The sequence below is a fragment of the Poeciliopsis prolifica genome, unplaced genomic scaffold (assembly GCF_027474105.1).
Source record: "Poeciliopsis prolifica strain line A6 unplaced genomic scaffold, Auburn_PproV2 SCAFFOLD001, whole genome shotgun sequence".
Classification (NCBI taxonomy): domain Eukaryota; kingdom Metazoa; phylum Chordata; class Actinopteri; order Cyprinodontiformes; family Poeciliidae; genus Poeciliopsis; species Poeciliopsis prolifica.
Genome location: NW_026562376.1, coordinates 24,627,729 through 24,644,748, shown reverse-complemented (window position 1 = coordinate 24,644,748; position 17,020 = coordinate 24,627,729). Strand labels below are relative to the sequence as shown.

Sequence of the window (17,020 nt, the reverse complement as noted above, 5' to 3'; positions counted from 1 at the left end):
TTGTGGGACTTATGCATGTTATTTTTTCCTCCTTGGGATGCATTAATAATTAATTCATACTGGCAGACATGAACCAACGATTAAATGTGAGAAAAGCTAAATGTGGACTGAAATTGAGAAAGCCAGAGCTGAAGGAACAAGTCATCAGTTGGGTACATAAAGAACGTTCTTCCGGTGTCCTAATGATCTACCCTACCTTGTCAGATCTTCCTACCATACTGCGTCTAGATAGGTACGTCCATCAGTCGGTTGCTACCTGAGGGAACCTTGTGAACGGTGGTTACATCTCCACGTCCAGGTAATTGAAAAGGAGATGAATGTTGTTGAATAATGTTTCAGCTATTGGGGGACGGTTTCACTTAACTCAATTGAAGTTTGAGTGTAAATATTGAGTGCATGAAGTAAGAATACTTATGCAAGGCACTGCTCACAAAATCTTCAGGTGGACAAACATTTGTTTTGTGGTCCTAAATCTTAAAAATGATTCCGTGAAACTACACTTTTGAGTCTTGGACAGGAAGGTTTTACCTGTATAACAGTTGCTGCGTGGTTTTCACGAGCGGCATTCGTTTTATGAATAGAAAGCTCAAACAACAGCTTTTCTGCATCTCCTCTAATACCCGAGGCTTCAGCATGTCCACATTTCTCCCTGGACGTCCTCCCCATCCTCTGAAGCACAGTGGCCGCTGCACTGACAATACACACACAGACAAACACACAAGGTAAGTAACATGACACTGACCACCTTTCCAAACTGATTTTTCTTTTGGTTTGAAGCAGAAATATGGAGTGGAGAACTCATGAAACTAGGCTTGTCCTGAGCCAGGGCTCATACCAAAGATCTATTATCCTCAAAAAGATAGCAGCGTGTTAATGATAAGGCGGTGTGTTAAAATGAAGGAGATCTTCAACATCTCTCACTGTAAATCAACTAGAAGAGGCTCCAATGATGACTAATGGTCTGCAGCAGAAACTAATAAAAAGGTGCAGCTGCTATGAAGCAAATGAGATAAAATGTGACGTGTTTGCTTTGTTCCAGCTGTGTTTTGTACCACTAAAGTAAATCACATACGGTCATGTGAAAAGATTCAAACACCCCGCAGCAGCCTGTGTGGTTTTATTCACATTTTTGAACATATGGATATTTAAGTTAGACTTTAGCAACACTGAAATGTCATAAAAGTAACTCATGTAAATGAACAGCAAAAACACAAGGAACTATATTTCAAAGGGGCCCCATTGTGATTCCTTTAAAAAAGGTTAGGGGTCTATGGGCTACACTACCTTAGCAACTACTTTTAGACTCCTATTCTTCCAACCCAGAAAATGAATTAGACCAGAGGATACTTAGAAACTCTGAACAGGAGCATCTAGCTTACATACTTTAGATCAACATTAGATTTTTTTTCTTCTTCTTTTGCTCTTTCCTTTTTTTGTTCGTATTTTCATTTTTATTTCTGTAAAGCACTTTGTATTGCCTTGTTGCTGAAAATGTAGTATATAAATAAAATTACCATTACCTTTTTTACAAAAATGTTCAACATTTGTTTGTTTTTTTAAACAAAATCATTCTCAAATTATGAGATTTTATTATCAGTATTTTGAACTTCTTTCAAATTGAGTCCTTTTTAAGATTCAGTCACTATTATGCAAATAAAATGTTGCTGGCCACGCCCTCCCCAACTCAATATTTCTACTTTATGCACATCAAAATAGCAGCAGACTGATGCGCAATTGAAGCAACCGTACATCTTTGACCCGGAGTCAAAATGTACAAATAAAGACAAGTGCTGTGTTCCTGCAAAGCACTCGTCTCTAAATATATATATTTATTAGTTATATATTTCTTTTCAAGTTTGGATTAATACCCATTTTAATTTTCCACTCAAAGTAGCAGAAATGATGTAAACAGATGTAAACATTAGGTAAGTTACTTTTTACTGTCCAAGTCGTCTGGTCCCATGTCCAAACTGGTGGAGGCTCTTTCTCCATTTGAAGGGAGAAAGTCAACAAAACCTCTGGCAACATTTGACTCTGTTGTTGACCTCTGACCTGTTGTAACACTTCCAAATGTATCCTGTGGGTTCTTTTCATCTGCCGTGTCCTCAGAACGTCCGGGCTCGTTTCTGCTCAGGTTGTCAGGAGGTTGAACGGCAGCAGACTCAGTTTTCACGGAATTTGTGAGCTTTCCCAGACTTCTGCCGTCCATGTCCCGGGGTTTCTCGGGCCTTGCTTGGACTGCAGACAGACTGATGTTACCATATTCATGAGCGAACCTCTGGTCCTCAGCTAGCTGCAAAGCCTGCGTAAAGTGATGGCAGCAGCTTTTCATAGCATCCAGAGAAGATGAAGCGTTTCTGTAAAAAAACAACAAAAAAACAATCAAACATAAAAACAAAGGAAAACATTTATATATATTAGGGTATGTTTATTTTAGCATCTAAGAAAAGTCCTCTGAATTTCACTGAGATATTTTAGTAAATCTCATTGCTCAAGTCATTTATTAAAGTGTAAAAACATAAGTTCAGCTGCCTTTTATTGCATTTAAAGCAGCCCTTCACTATTTTTGATTTAGCATGATTTAATGGATGCAAGCGTACCAGAGACCGATACAGAAGCAGGAAATGGATGATAGCACAATGCATTCTGGGTCGATAGAACCAAAACAAACATGTGAGCCGAGCACTGGAGGGAGAAATGGCTTGTGGACTTTTCCAAAGACAAAAGACAATTGCTATTTACATATTTTTAGCATTGTAGTGTCATGTAAATGACTCTTTAAAAAGCTTCTTTTGCCAGTAATGTGAGATTAAATGTGTGATCACACTCACAAGTAAGTGTGGGTGTATTTCAGAGAAGACAAAAGATTTGCCTGTCTGCTCTGCATGAGTTCCAGTTGAAAATGTTTCTCTCATTGAGAGGATTAACCTTCTACAAAGCCTCCTCAATGGAAACGTAATGAATCCATTAGCAATGCTTTGCTCTGTTGCTCCACTCCCCTCCCCTGAATTCAATCCGGAGGCAGCAGACACACTCTCTGTCTGGAAGGTCGCTAGTCTTAAGGCGGATAGCTCCTTCTCCACAAAGGTCCGGCACTTAACTCACAGTTGGACAAGTGAGAACAGAGTCAGGAGGTCATGGAAGACTGTGACCCCAATGAGCCTTCTTCCTCGTACCTGGAAGAAGGTACAGTGGTGACCTTGGAGTGAAAGTCCACTCCGAGGTCACCATTGGAGACACACAACATGGATAGCAAGAAAGCAGGATACTGGAATATGCAGCTCAGGAAAAAATTGAGAGACCACTGGGAAATGAGTTTCTCTGATTTTACTTTTTAATAGGTGCATGTTTGAGTAAAATGAATATTGTTCTTTTATTCTATGAATTACTGACAACATGTCTCTGAAATTCCAAGCAAAATTAGTATTTATTTGCAGAAAATGAGAAAGGGTCCAAATAAAATGCAGTGCCTTCAGACCTCAAATAATGCAAAGAAAACAAGTTCATCTAGAAACAACAATACTAATGTTTTAACTCAGGAAGAGTTCAGATATTAATATTTGGTGGAATACCCATGAGGTTTTCAATGGGCTTCTGTGTAGTGGTCTCTTCATTTTTTTTCCAAGGACTCACATTTTGATTCATACTGTGTTGTTTGTGAATTACAAATTTTCTTTAGCACTGCTGAAACTTATTCTTACAAACTCAACATTGTAACACAAGCTGTATTCCACTCAATTGAAGATATGCCACAGCTTCATACCTTACAGTCACCATTGAACTGGCGTGTGGCACCGCTTTCACCTCCCCTAAGCTTCAGTCTGACACAAGGTCAGGTCAGGGGTTAAATGGCTGTGTCGGCTCATGCAAAGCCCCCCAAAATGGCTCATTGTTCAGAGGCCAGAGGGGTAGAGGGTACCCAGTGAGGGGCGGATCTGTGGGGGGAGAACCACAGTGGCCCCCCAAGCCATAGGAGTCCTCAGCGTGACCCGTTCCAGTGGTCGCTGCCACGTTTCATCTTTTGAGCGACATAATTCAAAGAGGTCAGGAAGATAAGCAGAAAGATGACCGCCGCTATAAGCACTGGTGGTCCTCGTAGCGCAAGGGGCTTCGACACTGAGGGACTTGTGGAAATAGATGGACGTTGTCTTTAGGCTCACCGCGCCTTGTGTATTAGACATAACAAGGAGAGAGGAAGCATTCCTCACTGCTTGATGTCAGGCGGGTTGATCGGCTCAAGATAAAACAAAGTGGCGTGCAAATGCCTGTCAACAGACAAGACAACTGTTGTGTATTAGCTTTTGTTATGTGATCTTTTTTTTTTCCACTGTAATTCTATTTATGTATGCTAAATGTGCGCCATTAGCACATTTAGCATGAGGATGATAAATAGCAACAATAAAACCTGCAAAAAATCAAACTAAATGTTCTGGCTGGTAAAGAAAAGTATATTCTGGATTTGGGACTGGAACACCCTATAAATAATACAACTTTAAAGAGTTGCTAGTCCTTAAAACATGGCTGAAACATCATTTCTACTTTGGCGTAGAGTGATGTACACCAAAATACATCACTAATGATAAAAGGACATTGTTGTAGAAGTCTCATAATTTGTTCAGACCCAACTTTGCATCTTATAAAGTCCTGAGGTCAAATTCTTCATAAATCAAAGAAGGCCTTGAATAAATTTAGGGTGTGCTTTCTTTTTAACCATAATTTCAATCCTATAAACAGCTTCCAGCTGTATTCTGACAATCCAGCACTATTTAAAACAAACAAGCAATTTCTATTTTTCTTAATGAATTGTTTAGTTAAAGATCTGCATCAAAACAGTAAAAAGATAACTGATGAAAAATGGGTTGTAGCATCACATGGACTGTGTCCACTTTGTGACAGCTTTGTGTCCACTTTGTGACAGCTTTGTGTCAAACGGTCTCATCTGCTCTTACCTGAGCTCCCTGCTGAGCCGCTGATGTAAATCCTGAGACTGCTGAAGCTGCACCTGACAGAGCATGAGGAAGCTGTCTGTGGCCAAGCTGACCGTCTGCTGGCCATCCGTGGCCTTCAGGCCAGCCACTGCTTTCTGCAATTTGAACCTGACAGAGAAACAAAACACATGTCTGCTTCAGTCAGCTTTCAAGCTTCTGTCAACTTCTGTGTTCATGAGGAAGATTTTTAATATCATTTTTATATTTGTTTGACTAAGAAAAAAAAATTCTCTTTTTCAAGGGAGTCCTGGTCAAGTGGCAGCAACAAAAGGGACAAAAGATGCACCGAATCATGTGAGTGAAAAGTATAAGAAGCTGTGTTTCCATTACAAGTGTGTGCAAAACTTTTCCGATATTCCGCTAATGTCAAAAATCTACATTTTTTGGAATTGTGGCATTTCCATTAAATAATAAACGCAATTAAAATTGTACCTGATTAAGTTGGTCTACGCGTAAAACATTCTGCACTGTGATCCTCCAACCACTTCCTGTGATCTTCTTTGTCTTTTCCACCAGTAGTGACGTCTAGTTGTTGATCATGTGAGTTGTGTGATGCAAAACAAGTGTTTCCATTGCAATTTTGCAAAATAACACTAATTTTGAGACGACTGAAAAAACACTTTATGCAAGAGCCAAAAGGTTTTATTGAAAAAAATGAACTGAATAGAATTGTTTCCATTAAGCAAATGTATTTTTGGAATGGTTAATTGAAAAGCATCTACTGGTGTGTTGACATGTTGGAGTTTGTAATGAACCTCAAAGAAGAGAGGTAGACAGTCAAACATCTGAAAAATCTTTTGTATGTCATTGCTCCCTCACAAACAATTAAGAGTAAGCTTAGGTTTATACGCTTTTCTCATATCTCATTTGAACAAATTGTATATAAATTACACAACCATGTAGCATTGTCCTCAGACTAGAGGGAGGACTGAGCCTCTGTGAAAGAGGTAACTGTAGCCTGAGGCTAAGGATGTGCAGGCAGAACAGAAATCTCTAGAATCTGCCCCAGAAGTAGACGCAGAGCTAAAAGCAACTAAAAACTGACCAAATGTGGTCAGTGATCAGTGGGAAAATACAGAGCTGGGAACGCTGCAGGACACCGGGGAATAGCATCAATAAAACCTGCAAAAAAATGCACTAAAACATTTTACTGCATCAGGACTTGAGCTCTTGCCAAAATGATTATCTACACCACCGCACATCTTTACATCTTTCCTCGTCTCTCAGTGACAGATGACACAATACTTGATCTACATGTTTAGACATGTAGATGAGTTTATCCCAAAGGGCAAATAAATGTTATGGTAACTCATGCCATTCAAGTATTCTCAAAAAAGTTGCTACGGATGGTGATGCTGTAGGCAATCACATGCAAGACTTTGATTCAGTCAGTCTTGCAACGAATCTAAATAGGCCTCTGACTGAAGACTGCTGCTGTGTGTAGCAGAGACAGTACTCTACAGCAACATGTCCTAAATGACATCAGTGATTAAATTTTATGGTGCATCATGCTTAAAGGAATTTTTGGAGTTTCTAGTGTACAATAACTTGCCTGCAGTAGATGACTTTGTTGGTGTTTCTATTTCACATTAATCCAGATTAGCAGGCTGCGTAAGCCCACACCTGCTCTGAGAGGAGCCGAGAGTAAAGTGGATGTTTACTGTCTTTAAAGAAGGCCATCTCTAAAAACAAAACTGATCTCAATCCTGCCCTCTGCTTCCCTCCCCTTTCTTCTTTTCTACTATTTACTTTCCTCCCGTCAGCAGAGCCGGTCAAGAAGGCTGACGGCCCTCTAGATAAACGGTTTTCCTGAAGCAGTAAGTTGCTTTTTCGCCATTAGCACATTTAGCAGGGTGTACATGAGAATGACTGACAGCGCCAAGACCCTCCTCCTGGTTCTGATTGGTTGGTTTTGATCAAGAGATTTTTTTTTACAGATAATCTGTCTCATACCCTGTCAAGTCATGGTGACGGTTTCAACAAATACATAAAAAAACAAAATTTTTTACTTAATAAAAGTTACATACTGGAACTTGACCAACTAAGATGTGAGGCAGTATTTATGCTGAACAAATGTGATAACTATAGAGTAGCGACTTAAAGTAAGAAAAAACACACATTGAAAGAGTCAGTGTTGCATATATTTTTAGCATTATCTGTGGGTTTGCAAAGGCAGAAGATAATACTGTTTGGGGTTGCCATGGTGTGGAAAAGTTTGGGAATCCCTCAACTAACCTTTAGCTTCCTCTACACATTATTAGTCAGCTTCAAGTCAGGATTCTGGCCAGGCCATTTCTAAAAGTTGACATTGGAAATATTAACATTTAGGCAAGTCAAAACATAAATCTGCCTGGGGTGTAAATAATTACAAGCCTAATTTAGAATACATCAGCAGGATATTCTATGATCTTGACATTTTAAGCTCAAGCACAGACAGTGAGGATGTACTATTTCAGCAACGCTCCCACACCACTCTGACAGATGCGACTACAGAAGATGAGATGTGTGTTTACTGTCGGGGAAGTTCCAGTCTGTATGATGTCCGCTGGGTCTCTCTCTTCGTAAAAATGGGGATTAGATTCCAGCCCTGCGGGCATGTAGTCTGGCCCGATGTCGTCAAACGAAGCCCCAAGCCCAAAATATGACCTTTCAAGTTGTTTCATGACCTCATTAGGGTAAGGGATTGTAATTTGATCAGAAATGTACTCTTCTGTTTCACACTGGTGAGAAAAATATGGAAGAGACTGTAAGTTCGAAAGTAGTTTGCTCTCAATCTTCCGTGGTCCTTCCTCAGCACATCTGGGAAACAAGACTGTACTTCATTCAGTGAAGGCTTCCGCCAAAAGTTTCTTAAAGTGCTGCTGATTAATCAGTGTTTTCATCATCATCTATATCTCCTGCACCCTGGGCCGCCAACAGGGTCTGTAATTCTTAGCGCCTGCCTTTTGCTGCTTTAATTTAGCTAGTGTTGTCACTGGCTTGCGATGAAAGGGTGAGGGCTTGGGAGAGGAAATACTGAGGTCTACCGTCTTAGATGGCAGGTAAGGTTAAGTAAAGTTCAGTAAAACATTAATGTAAAGTTTAAGTTGGGTGTTAAGAAGGAAAAGATTTGAGCATGTACTATTTTAGCAACACACCACAGAAAGCCTCTGGTCAGAGAAATCCTGAAGTATAAACTACAAATATTAAAGTACAATTTATTTTTAAATGAACAGGACTTGAGAGACAGCTGACATGTTCATGCCATTTTTATTAAATTCAAGTCAAGTTTCAAGTCTTTCTTCCACAGTCCAAGTCTCGTCTGCAGTAAGACGCAAGACTGTCTGAGTCAGTCAATGATGCTGGATTGCTATAGGTTAAGAGTTCAGCTGTTCAGTTGTCATGAAGTGCTTTAAAATATTCATAATGTGTTGAATAATATAAAAGTGTTTTTTAATTCATTATTGTTATTCTTTGTTAATAGTTCTTGTGATCATTCTGTCTTTTACTGCACCGTAAATGGTTTTGACGACTTTCTTCTCTCTGAATCAAAACATTTTAAAGATTATTTGACAAATTTATACTTTTTTTTGCTTTGCCACCCTATATAAACTTTTTATGCAAATAGTTTTAATGCGATTAAACATTAAACAAGGCGATGGAAACACTTTTTGCAACACACACGAAGACAACAAGAAGTAGTTACAAGATGATGGCACCGCATGTTTTTAATAACTTATTGTGTGACCAAACTTACTCACGTGTGACGTTGACAAAGTTTTGCGTGCATTTGTAGTGGAAACGTAGCTAGTCTGCTCTTTGTTAAAAAGCTACAGCTAACACAAACAAATTGCTAAAACCATTATAAACCAGCAGTCCGCAAGGTCACAGACTAGTAAATCAAACGCACCTAAAGGCCTAACAAACATTTAACACTATTATGGATTCTAAGTATCCATAATAAACATATTCTAATTAGGAATATTCATATCATTTTGGCACATCAGTGTATCTCTTCATAACTAATTAAAACTGGACTGTTTCCTTCACTCATAAGGAGACATAAATCAAATCCTTGCAACTGTTACAAACATTTGTAAAATATTTAGCAGCTCTAAATAAATTAACAAATTAATGATCAAAGATAATTGACCTGTCTGTTGTACCAACATTTTGGAAATTTGGTATGGGCGCCCCACACTTGGTGTGGGGCTTCAGTGCACACAGATCTGTGTGTGTGTGTGTGTGTGTGTGTGTGTGTGTGTGTGTGTGTGTGTGTGTGTGTGTGTGTGTGTGTGTGTGTGTGTGTGTGTGTGTGTGTGTTGGGGGGGTCACAGTAATTTAATAGGGCAGGCGGGATCACATGTTTAATCCTGGGAAGGGAACAGGAAGGCCTATGTTCTCCAGGAATGTTTACACTAAATCAGCCAATAGAAGAATTTGATAAGACAAATATCGGCTTTTCGGTGGCACGCTCTTTGAACGTCATTCAAGGCAACTGGCGTTTCAGAGAACAGGAAACTGGAACTTTTTCTCAAAGTATTCATTCAAATGTGAGAGCAAAAAAATGTGACACGGTATGCAGCAAAAACAGCTATTGAGCCGGTAAGTTTAGCTTAAGAGACCAGCAGCGGTTGGTGTGTTTAATGTTGTATAGTACAAACTATCAGACAGACAAAAAAAAAAAACAATATCTATTTCTATCCATCTGTTAAAACTTCAGCTTACTTCCAATCAGACTCCTGCTGGAGAGGATTTCCTGTCAGGTGAACTTCCTGTAGAAACACACATCCCTCCAGATTCTCACACACATCTTGTAACTCTGAGGAGAAAAAACACAGACAATTACATTTAAATTTAAACAGTATTAAGACTACATACACACATCATGGGAATTCACTTCCAATTCTTTTCCTGTTACTCGGTCTCTACATGTATAATGCCAAGAATGTATTGAAGCCTTGGTTTCTCTGCGAACTGCAAAGAAACAGTGTCTATGTTTCCTAAACATAGACATTCTCTCACTATTCCGCTGATGTCGATAAAACACAACTTTGCAACCACGGCGTCTAAATTAAATGTGAAACGCAATTAAAATCACAAGTAAAAAAAAAAGAAATTTATATATATATATATATATATATATATATATAAAAAAAGTTTTCTTCTTCTTTTCCATAATGACACATCGCAAGCAACTTTAAGGTCCATACCGCCACCTACTGTACATGAGTGTGTAGCAACATTACTTTACATCTATTAAATTCTTTTTTTTTATTATTATTTTGTATGCTGAAGATAACTAAATAATGCTTTATTTAATGTGCGAATACACATTATGTTTCCTTCATTTCCCAATATTCCTTTAAGACTCCATTCCTGTCCTAAAAAGTTTGCTCATGCGATAAGTCATAAAAGAAACATGCCTCGCTGCATCATCAGGCAACTTCCTGTGTTCTTATTAAGCCACAAAAAAACATACAATTGCACAAATGAGCTAAGTTAAGCAAATTTATTTTCAAAATGTTACACTGCACAATTATATGATCAGTGGCTTAGTACTCATCTATTTTGGGTTGCGTATATTTACTTTTACTTAAGTGAACAATTACCTAACATTTCAGAACAATTGTTGGCTACCATATAAATCTTTGAGAATGATTTAAATACAAATGTAAAAACCACGACTGCACCACAACAGTTTGAAGTTTCGAATAACTCTGGTTCTCGAGCAGATGATGAAAAACATGCTAAGATCAATAGGCGACTAAGGGTTTACTTTAGAGCCTTTTATAGCTGTAACATATAAGTCTACAGCTTTGGATCAGTGAAAGAAATTCTGAATATTTAGCAGATCCTCAAGGGAACTTCCCGACTCTTATCAAGCACACCACAACAACTTAACAAGTAGATATTTGAAAAACAAATGCCATCCTTGAAATATGATGGCATTTCAATGATTGAAATGCCATCATATTTAAATAACCAAAACAGTATAGTAACCACACTAAAAAATGACACAAACAACACACTCACTGTTTACCCAGGAAAAGGTTTTACCTGACAGGCAGTTGAATCTCAGATCCAAATGTTTCAGAGACACAAAGTCAGTTATGGGGGGCAGCTGGGTTATTCTACAAAACATAGAGAATTACAGTCATTTCACAACAGATTCCTTCCAGAAGTGCATGTACCTTTGAAGGCTTCATGTCCAGTGTAGATATTACATACGATAAAGGAGTTACACCAGAACAAATATGAGTTACAAAGGAAGAAAACAAACCGTGAACCTATTTTGTGCGACAGAGAGATGCAGCAGCAGAGGAAGCCAGCAGCCAGCGAGGCCATGCAGGGAAGAGATGTTGTTGTCATCCAGAAGCAGCTCTCTGAGGAGAACCTGGTTGTTCAGGCTGGGGGGCTGACAGAGAAACAAGCTGTCAGTTCCCTCCAGTCACACTGCGAGGTTAGACTAACTTTACACTGCTGCTGCTGCTGATCCAGCAGCGACTAGCCGACCCCATCAATCAATGTCAGTTGCTTTAGTCCTGCTGTGGTTACTGTCATCGGCACAGGCTCCAACTGAGGAGGCTGTCCTAGTCAGTCTGCTGAAAGGCAGGCTAGGTCTTTATTTTGGCACTTTTCTTTCCTGTAACTGCCCTTTAACCTCAATTACAGAGAAAAAACATGTTAATGAAAAGGCTTCCCATCCCCAATTTTCATGTCTAGCCAAAGGGAAATAGTACCATCCCTTGAATGTGTGCATTGTAAGAGCTTGAGCTGTATGCCACTTATTTTATTTATGTATACAGTATGGCCAACTGGAGGAGCATAAGTTTGTGTACACTCGCCTAATTGGCCAGATTATTATCTTCAGATTCAGTTTTTGATGCAGATGACATTCAGCTGTACTGCTCCTTTCTGTTTTTTAAAATAAATTATTTCAGCACCTAAAAGAAATAACAAGCAGGTCAGACTCTTTAACTTGGCCGTCAAGCCAAATTCAAGTTTTTTTGAACAATCAGTGTCTCTTGAAAGTCATTTAAAACAAAATTGTCCAAAATTGTTTAGAACTATTTCCAAACTAAAAAGGTTGGTTTCAAACAGGAATGTTAGATGCTGATTTATGCATTTATTTCCACTCCTCTTTTCTTCTGTATCACATGTATCAACTAAAAAAAAACCTTCAAGTGGTCCAACAACCCTGCTGCAAGAGTCTAAACCAGAACAAACTTAAGAGCACACACTCATTTTTGTACTGTTTATCCTTTCATTTCAGAATCCATTTTAAAGACTAATACTGGTTTTAATATTGGAGCCCCCGCTAAATCACTGAATTGTTAAAGAAGATTAAGACTTGAGCTGCAAGCCTTGTGGACTTGGCCCACCTGCAAAAACCTACTCATGCTTCCGAGGTTCAGGTTTAAAAATCGGAGGAAGCTGCTCTTTTCAGACCTCCTCTTTTTTTAAAGTTAAATTCAAAATCTTGACATTAAATAAAAAAAGCAGCTGAAGACATTTTTATTCTAAGGTGCCTTTCCTTGAGATATATATATATATATATATATATATATATATATATATATATATATATTATATATATATATATATATATATATATATATATATATATATATATATATATATTTATATATATATATATATACATATATATTTTGTATATATTTTATTTGTTTATCACTTATTTTGTTTACCAGGGCTTGTTTTTACCTCAGTAAGGCTGTTGGACCTTAGATCCAGAGTCTGGAGAAGAGCACTGTTCTCCAGACCCTCAACGTTCGTCAGATGATTGTGAGAGCAGTCCAGGTGGTGGAGAGTGTAAACATCCTTCAAGCCTTTGGTACTAATCAACTGGTTGTGGTCCACTAACAGCCTCTGCAGCCTCCTCATAGGCTCCAGACCAGCTGGGAAAAAGAAAATTAGAAGCTAATTGTGCAGACAGAAGCTCAGGAAGAGCAGAAAGACCCTGAGATCCCTTCTCCCAGGCAGCGTAAAAGAAGGGAAATCCTGCCCTCTTGTGGAAGTTTCTCTTGTTCTCACCGATGCGAGTGATGGAGTTGTGGGACAGGTCGAGAACATCCAAACTATGAGCCCCGTTTAAACCGTGGATGGACGTCAGCTTGTTGTGGGCAAGCCGGAGAACTCTCAAACTGCCCATGTTTTCGCAGTCCAAGAAGGAGATTTCATTTTCCTGGAATGTCAAATGATCAAACACAGCTTTTACAAAAACCGCTTGACTCATTTGGTGTGTATTCTAATGACTGGAGTCTACGCTCACCCCTAAATCCATGTAGCAGAGCTCCTGCAACTGGCTGATGCCCTCCAAAGACCGGAGGCCGCAGCGTCTGAGGGTGAGGGACTGCAGCCGGTTACACTGGGAGAGAGTAGACAGGCTGCAGGGCGTCAGGTCTTCTAAAGCCACTGTGGTGACCTGACAGAGAGGATGACATATTTTAGGGATTCAGCTAGCATAAACTGCTAAAACCTGAAACATACACTTGGTCCTATTTGGCTTAAGACATTAGCATCACTTTTACCTTTTGCAGGGACTTTGTGCCTGTGGACTCCAGCAGGGTGCGTGAACAAAGAGGGACCACAGCGCTAAGTCTATCGGCCCTCCTCGTCCTCCTCTGGCTCTGGAAGGAACCACTCTCCTTCCTCTTGTTCTGGAGGGACAATTCGGACCAGGACATACAATGTTCCATCCAAGACAACCTCTTCAGCTCCGTGCACTTGGGAAGGGAAGCAGGTAGAGAGCAGGAAGAGCCAGAAGGCTGTGACTCTGGATGTATTTGGCGGACAGTTTGTAATGTGAAGGTGTCTGTGATGTTGTCGTCTGGGTGACGGAGTGGGGGGATTTCACAGATGCTGCGTTTTTCTGTGGCCTCACTCGGTGTTGGATCAGGCATTAGGGAGGTTCTGCCTGAATTCTGTGATTCTGAAACGTCATTTTCTCCCTTGTTCTCTTCCAGATTATTGCCATTAATCGGCTGCAGCTCTGTTTTTACGTCCATGTCTCCTCTGTCTTCAGGTGTTTTCAGCTGTTTGTCTTTTTCAGCTCTGTCCACTTCCTCACCTTTTGTCCCTTTGTCTTTCATCTGGTTGCTATCTTTCTCCACAAGATCCTTCAACTCTTCCTGTATCTTCTCTTCAGCCTCTGTTTGTTCCATATCTTCCCCTTCTCTATTCCCTTGTTCATGTCCTTTGCTTCCCTTCATTTCTTGCTGAACTTTGGTTTCTTGTTTTGTGTTTCTTCGTTCCTTTCGTCCTCTCTGTGTAACAATCTCTAACCTCAGTCCGATCTCTTTGTCTCTTTCCATCTCCTCTGTCTTTCTTATAAGGCGCTCACTTTCAAAACAAAGACTCTTGCAGTTATCCATCTTTCTCTTATCTTCACTTTCTCTGCGTTGCATTTCATTCTCTAAAGTCTTCCTGTCTTCTCTTTCTTCATCTTCCTCTTCCTTTCTCATCTCTTCTACCTCACAAAGGGAAATGATTCTTAAATCTTTCTCTAATATCTTTTCTTCATCATCTTTCTCTTGTCCTGTGTTCAGTTCATCCTTAAGCGTTACCTGATCCCCTTTTCTCTCTTCATCCTCTGTCATCATCTTCTTTCCAGCAGTCATAAAACATCTCCTCTCTTCCGTTTTTGTTTCCTCTTCCTTCTTTTTCCTCCGTCCCTGTGCTGCCAGTCGTCTCATTTCTTCCTTCTCTCTCCTTATTTCGTCTTCCTCAGAGTTTTTTTCCTCTTTGCGTTTTCCCTTTTCAGCTCCCTCTTGTTTTCTCGTTTGTTCCACCACTCTCCTCTCTCTTTCTTTTTGAAGCCTCACTTCGATGCCTCGTTGGTTTTCCCCCCACCTTTTCCTTTGGTCCTCCTCTTCCTTTTTTCTCCTCTCTTCCTCCTCCCTTATCTTTGCTTCCTCCTCCGATTTTCTTCTTTCCTCCTCTTCAATCATCATCCTCTCTTTCTCCACTTGTTTTTTGAAGTTACAGAGGAGCTCCTGGTAAAGAAGTAGTGATCATTGTATTTGCAGAGTCAGCAGGGCAATAGATTGGTTGATTGTGTCACAAGTTACATTGAAATGGTAAACAGTTTCTGCTTGGCAACAATGGGAAAAAAACAGTAATTGCAAAATGTGGTGAGGTTTAGGTTAGTTGAATTAAACTCTACATTCTTTGGCACCTTGGTATGTGCATGTAAAAAACTTTAAATATAATCTTCATAACAGGAGCATATGCATCCTGCGGACCGACCTGCTGAAGCTGCATCTCCTTTTCAAGTTTCTGCTGAGCGTTTCTCTTCCTGAGCTCAAGTTCCATCTGCTGAAACTGTGGACACCAGACAAAAATATCAAAACATCCATTTGCTAATGTCAAAGTCAAAAACCAACAATCTGCATCGGGTTACATATTTTCAACACTGGCAGTGTTACCAACATCCATCTCTACTCTGAGTGAGGAGACTGAAGCTGAGCGTGTCCGCTGTGTCTTACCTTTTCAGCCTCCACAATCCTCCTCAGCTCTTCCTGGAAGTCTGTCTCTCTCTGCTGCCTCTGCTCTGTTTTCTGCAGCTGCTCATGGTGAAGTTTCTCCCACTCTGGCCGGTGGTCGCCGACGTTCAACGGAAAATCTTCCTCTGTCTCTGTTTTATCATCTGTGAAAAGTCCATTAAATGTTCAGTATTGTAAAAAATATATATAAATATAATAACTATAATAGATTACTTTTGTGGGGGGTTTTTTTGTGTCACATGTACATGTTTCAGTTCATCACAGAAAATATTTTAAATCAAAGATCACATCACAAAAAATCTCTCTGCAATCTGTGAAATCAGGGTTTGTTTGTTTGTTGGTGTTTTAACATATTCAGGGATTAAATGGTGAAAGCCTAATGATTGACTGTGCCACAATAACTGACCAACAGTCTTGTAAAAGAGGAACTTCAAGTCTTCTGTGCAGAGTTGTTGTAATTAAGCAGCTTTGAACAAATTTCCCACAGGGACAAACGAAACCAGAACCTAAGAAATGGAGTGGGAATCCTTTCCTTTCGTCAATGCCTTTATTTCTCATCTGCTTTTGAATGTTTCTAGATGTGCTGCTTTTGGAGATGCTTCAGCCTACTTGCCCTCAGAGAAGCTCTGTTTTGGGGATTTACTGCTTCTTACAGGCATGGCAACAATCAAAACAGTAGAATTTAGTAATCTGGGTTGTAAAATATTGTTCCCATGATCAACTGGATCAATCTCTATAGATATTCTTATTTACATTTTGCTTTATGTCATCTTTCACTGCAAACCTCCTTGAAAACAACATATAGAAAAGGATTAGGGTCACTGAGAATAAAATAAACTTGACTTTAATCACAACATTTTAATTTGTATTTTTTGTCTGTTTGTTTGAAAATTCTAACTTTTTTCTCAGAATCTTGAGGGGAAAAAAAGGTTTAACTTTTTTGGGAGAACTAATCCTCTTCCCTACATAGTGAATATACACCTTCATCTAGGAATTGCACTGCACTTTATCTAGTTTTGTAAAATGTCTGTCTGCAGATGGTGTAGATTAATGGTTTGCGATAATCATCTCAAATAAATATTATATGTAATATGTACATTTCCAAAATTTCTGGAGGCTCTGATAAAGGTTCAATCTTCTTTTTAGGCCTCCTGGTTCTGTACAGTCTGTCGTCTGAAAGGTGGATGAAAAAGGACATCAGTGACCCCTTGTGGACAATTGTGTTAATCGTTCACAAGATTGTCAACTGAACCAAAAATTCAGATATTTAATATCTGAAGCATATTAAATATCAGTTTATATTTAAAAAATATAAACTGAAAAAACATTTCTGCCATGGCATTACAGTAAGTCTTCATCAAAAGTAGTCTTCATATGTTCATGAATTTCTTTGTGACCATACCTTGGAGTTCCTCCAGGATCAGTTTTTCACAGGTCGCTGCTCGGCTTTTTGAAATCTCAAAGTAGCTGATCAGTGAAGGTGGAATATCATCCTGGAATCAAATAGTCAGCTTGCTTAGTCGC

General features: G+C 39.3%; 1 protein-coding gene across 3 annotated transcripts in view; it reads right to left on the bottom strand.

Moving 5' to 3' along the window:
* The window catches only part of lrriq1 (leucine-rich repeats and IQ motif containing 1), a 36,228-nt gene that overhangs the window by 18,561 nt on the left and 647 nt on the right, over nt 1-17,020 (bottom strand). Inside the window, exons 2-14 of one of the 3 annotated variants that reach the window (XM_055046520.1) lie at nt 16,899-16,989; nt 15,479-15,639; nt 15,240-15,314; nt 13,523-14,986; nt 13,264-13,416; nt 13,026-13,176; nt 12,696-12,889; nt 11,258-11,385; nt 11,028-11,101; nt 9,696-9,789; nt 4,950-5,120; nt 1,935-2,357; nt 529-691 (exon numbers count right to left, since the gene is read on the bottom strand). In XM_055046520.1, the coding sequence (XP_054902495.1) occupies nt 529-691; nt 1,935-2,357; nt 4,950-5,120; nt 9,696-9,789; nt 11,028-11,101; nt 11,258-11,385; nt 12,696-12,889; nt 13,026-13,176; nt 13,264-13,416; nt 13,523-14,986; nt 15,240-15,314; nt 15,479-15,639; nt 16,899-16,989 (3,342 nt within the window). The remainder of the gene's footprint in view (nt 1-528; nt 692-1,934; nt 2,358-4,949; nt 5,121-9,695; nt 9,790-11,027; nt 11,102-11,257; nt 11,386-12,695; nt 12,890-13,025; nt 13,177-13,263; nt 13,417-13,522; nt 14,987-15,239; nt 15,315-15,478; nt 15,640-16,898; nt 16,990-17,020) is intronic. The other 2 variants (XM_055048108.1, XM_055047316.1) reach the window with 2 other exon arrangements.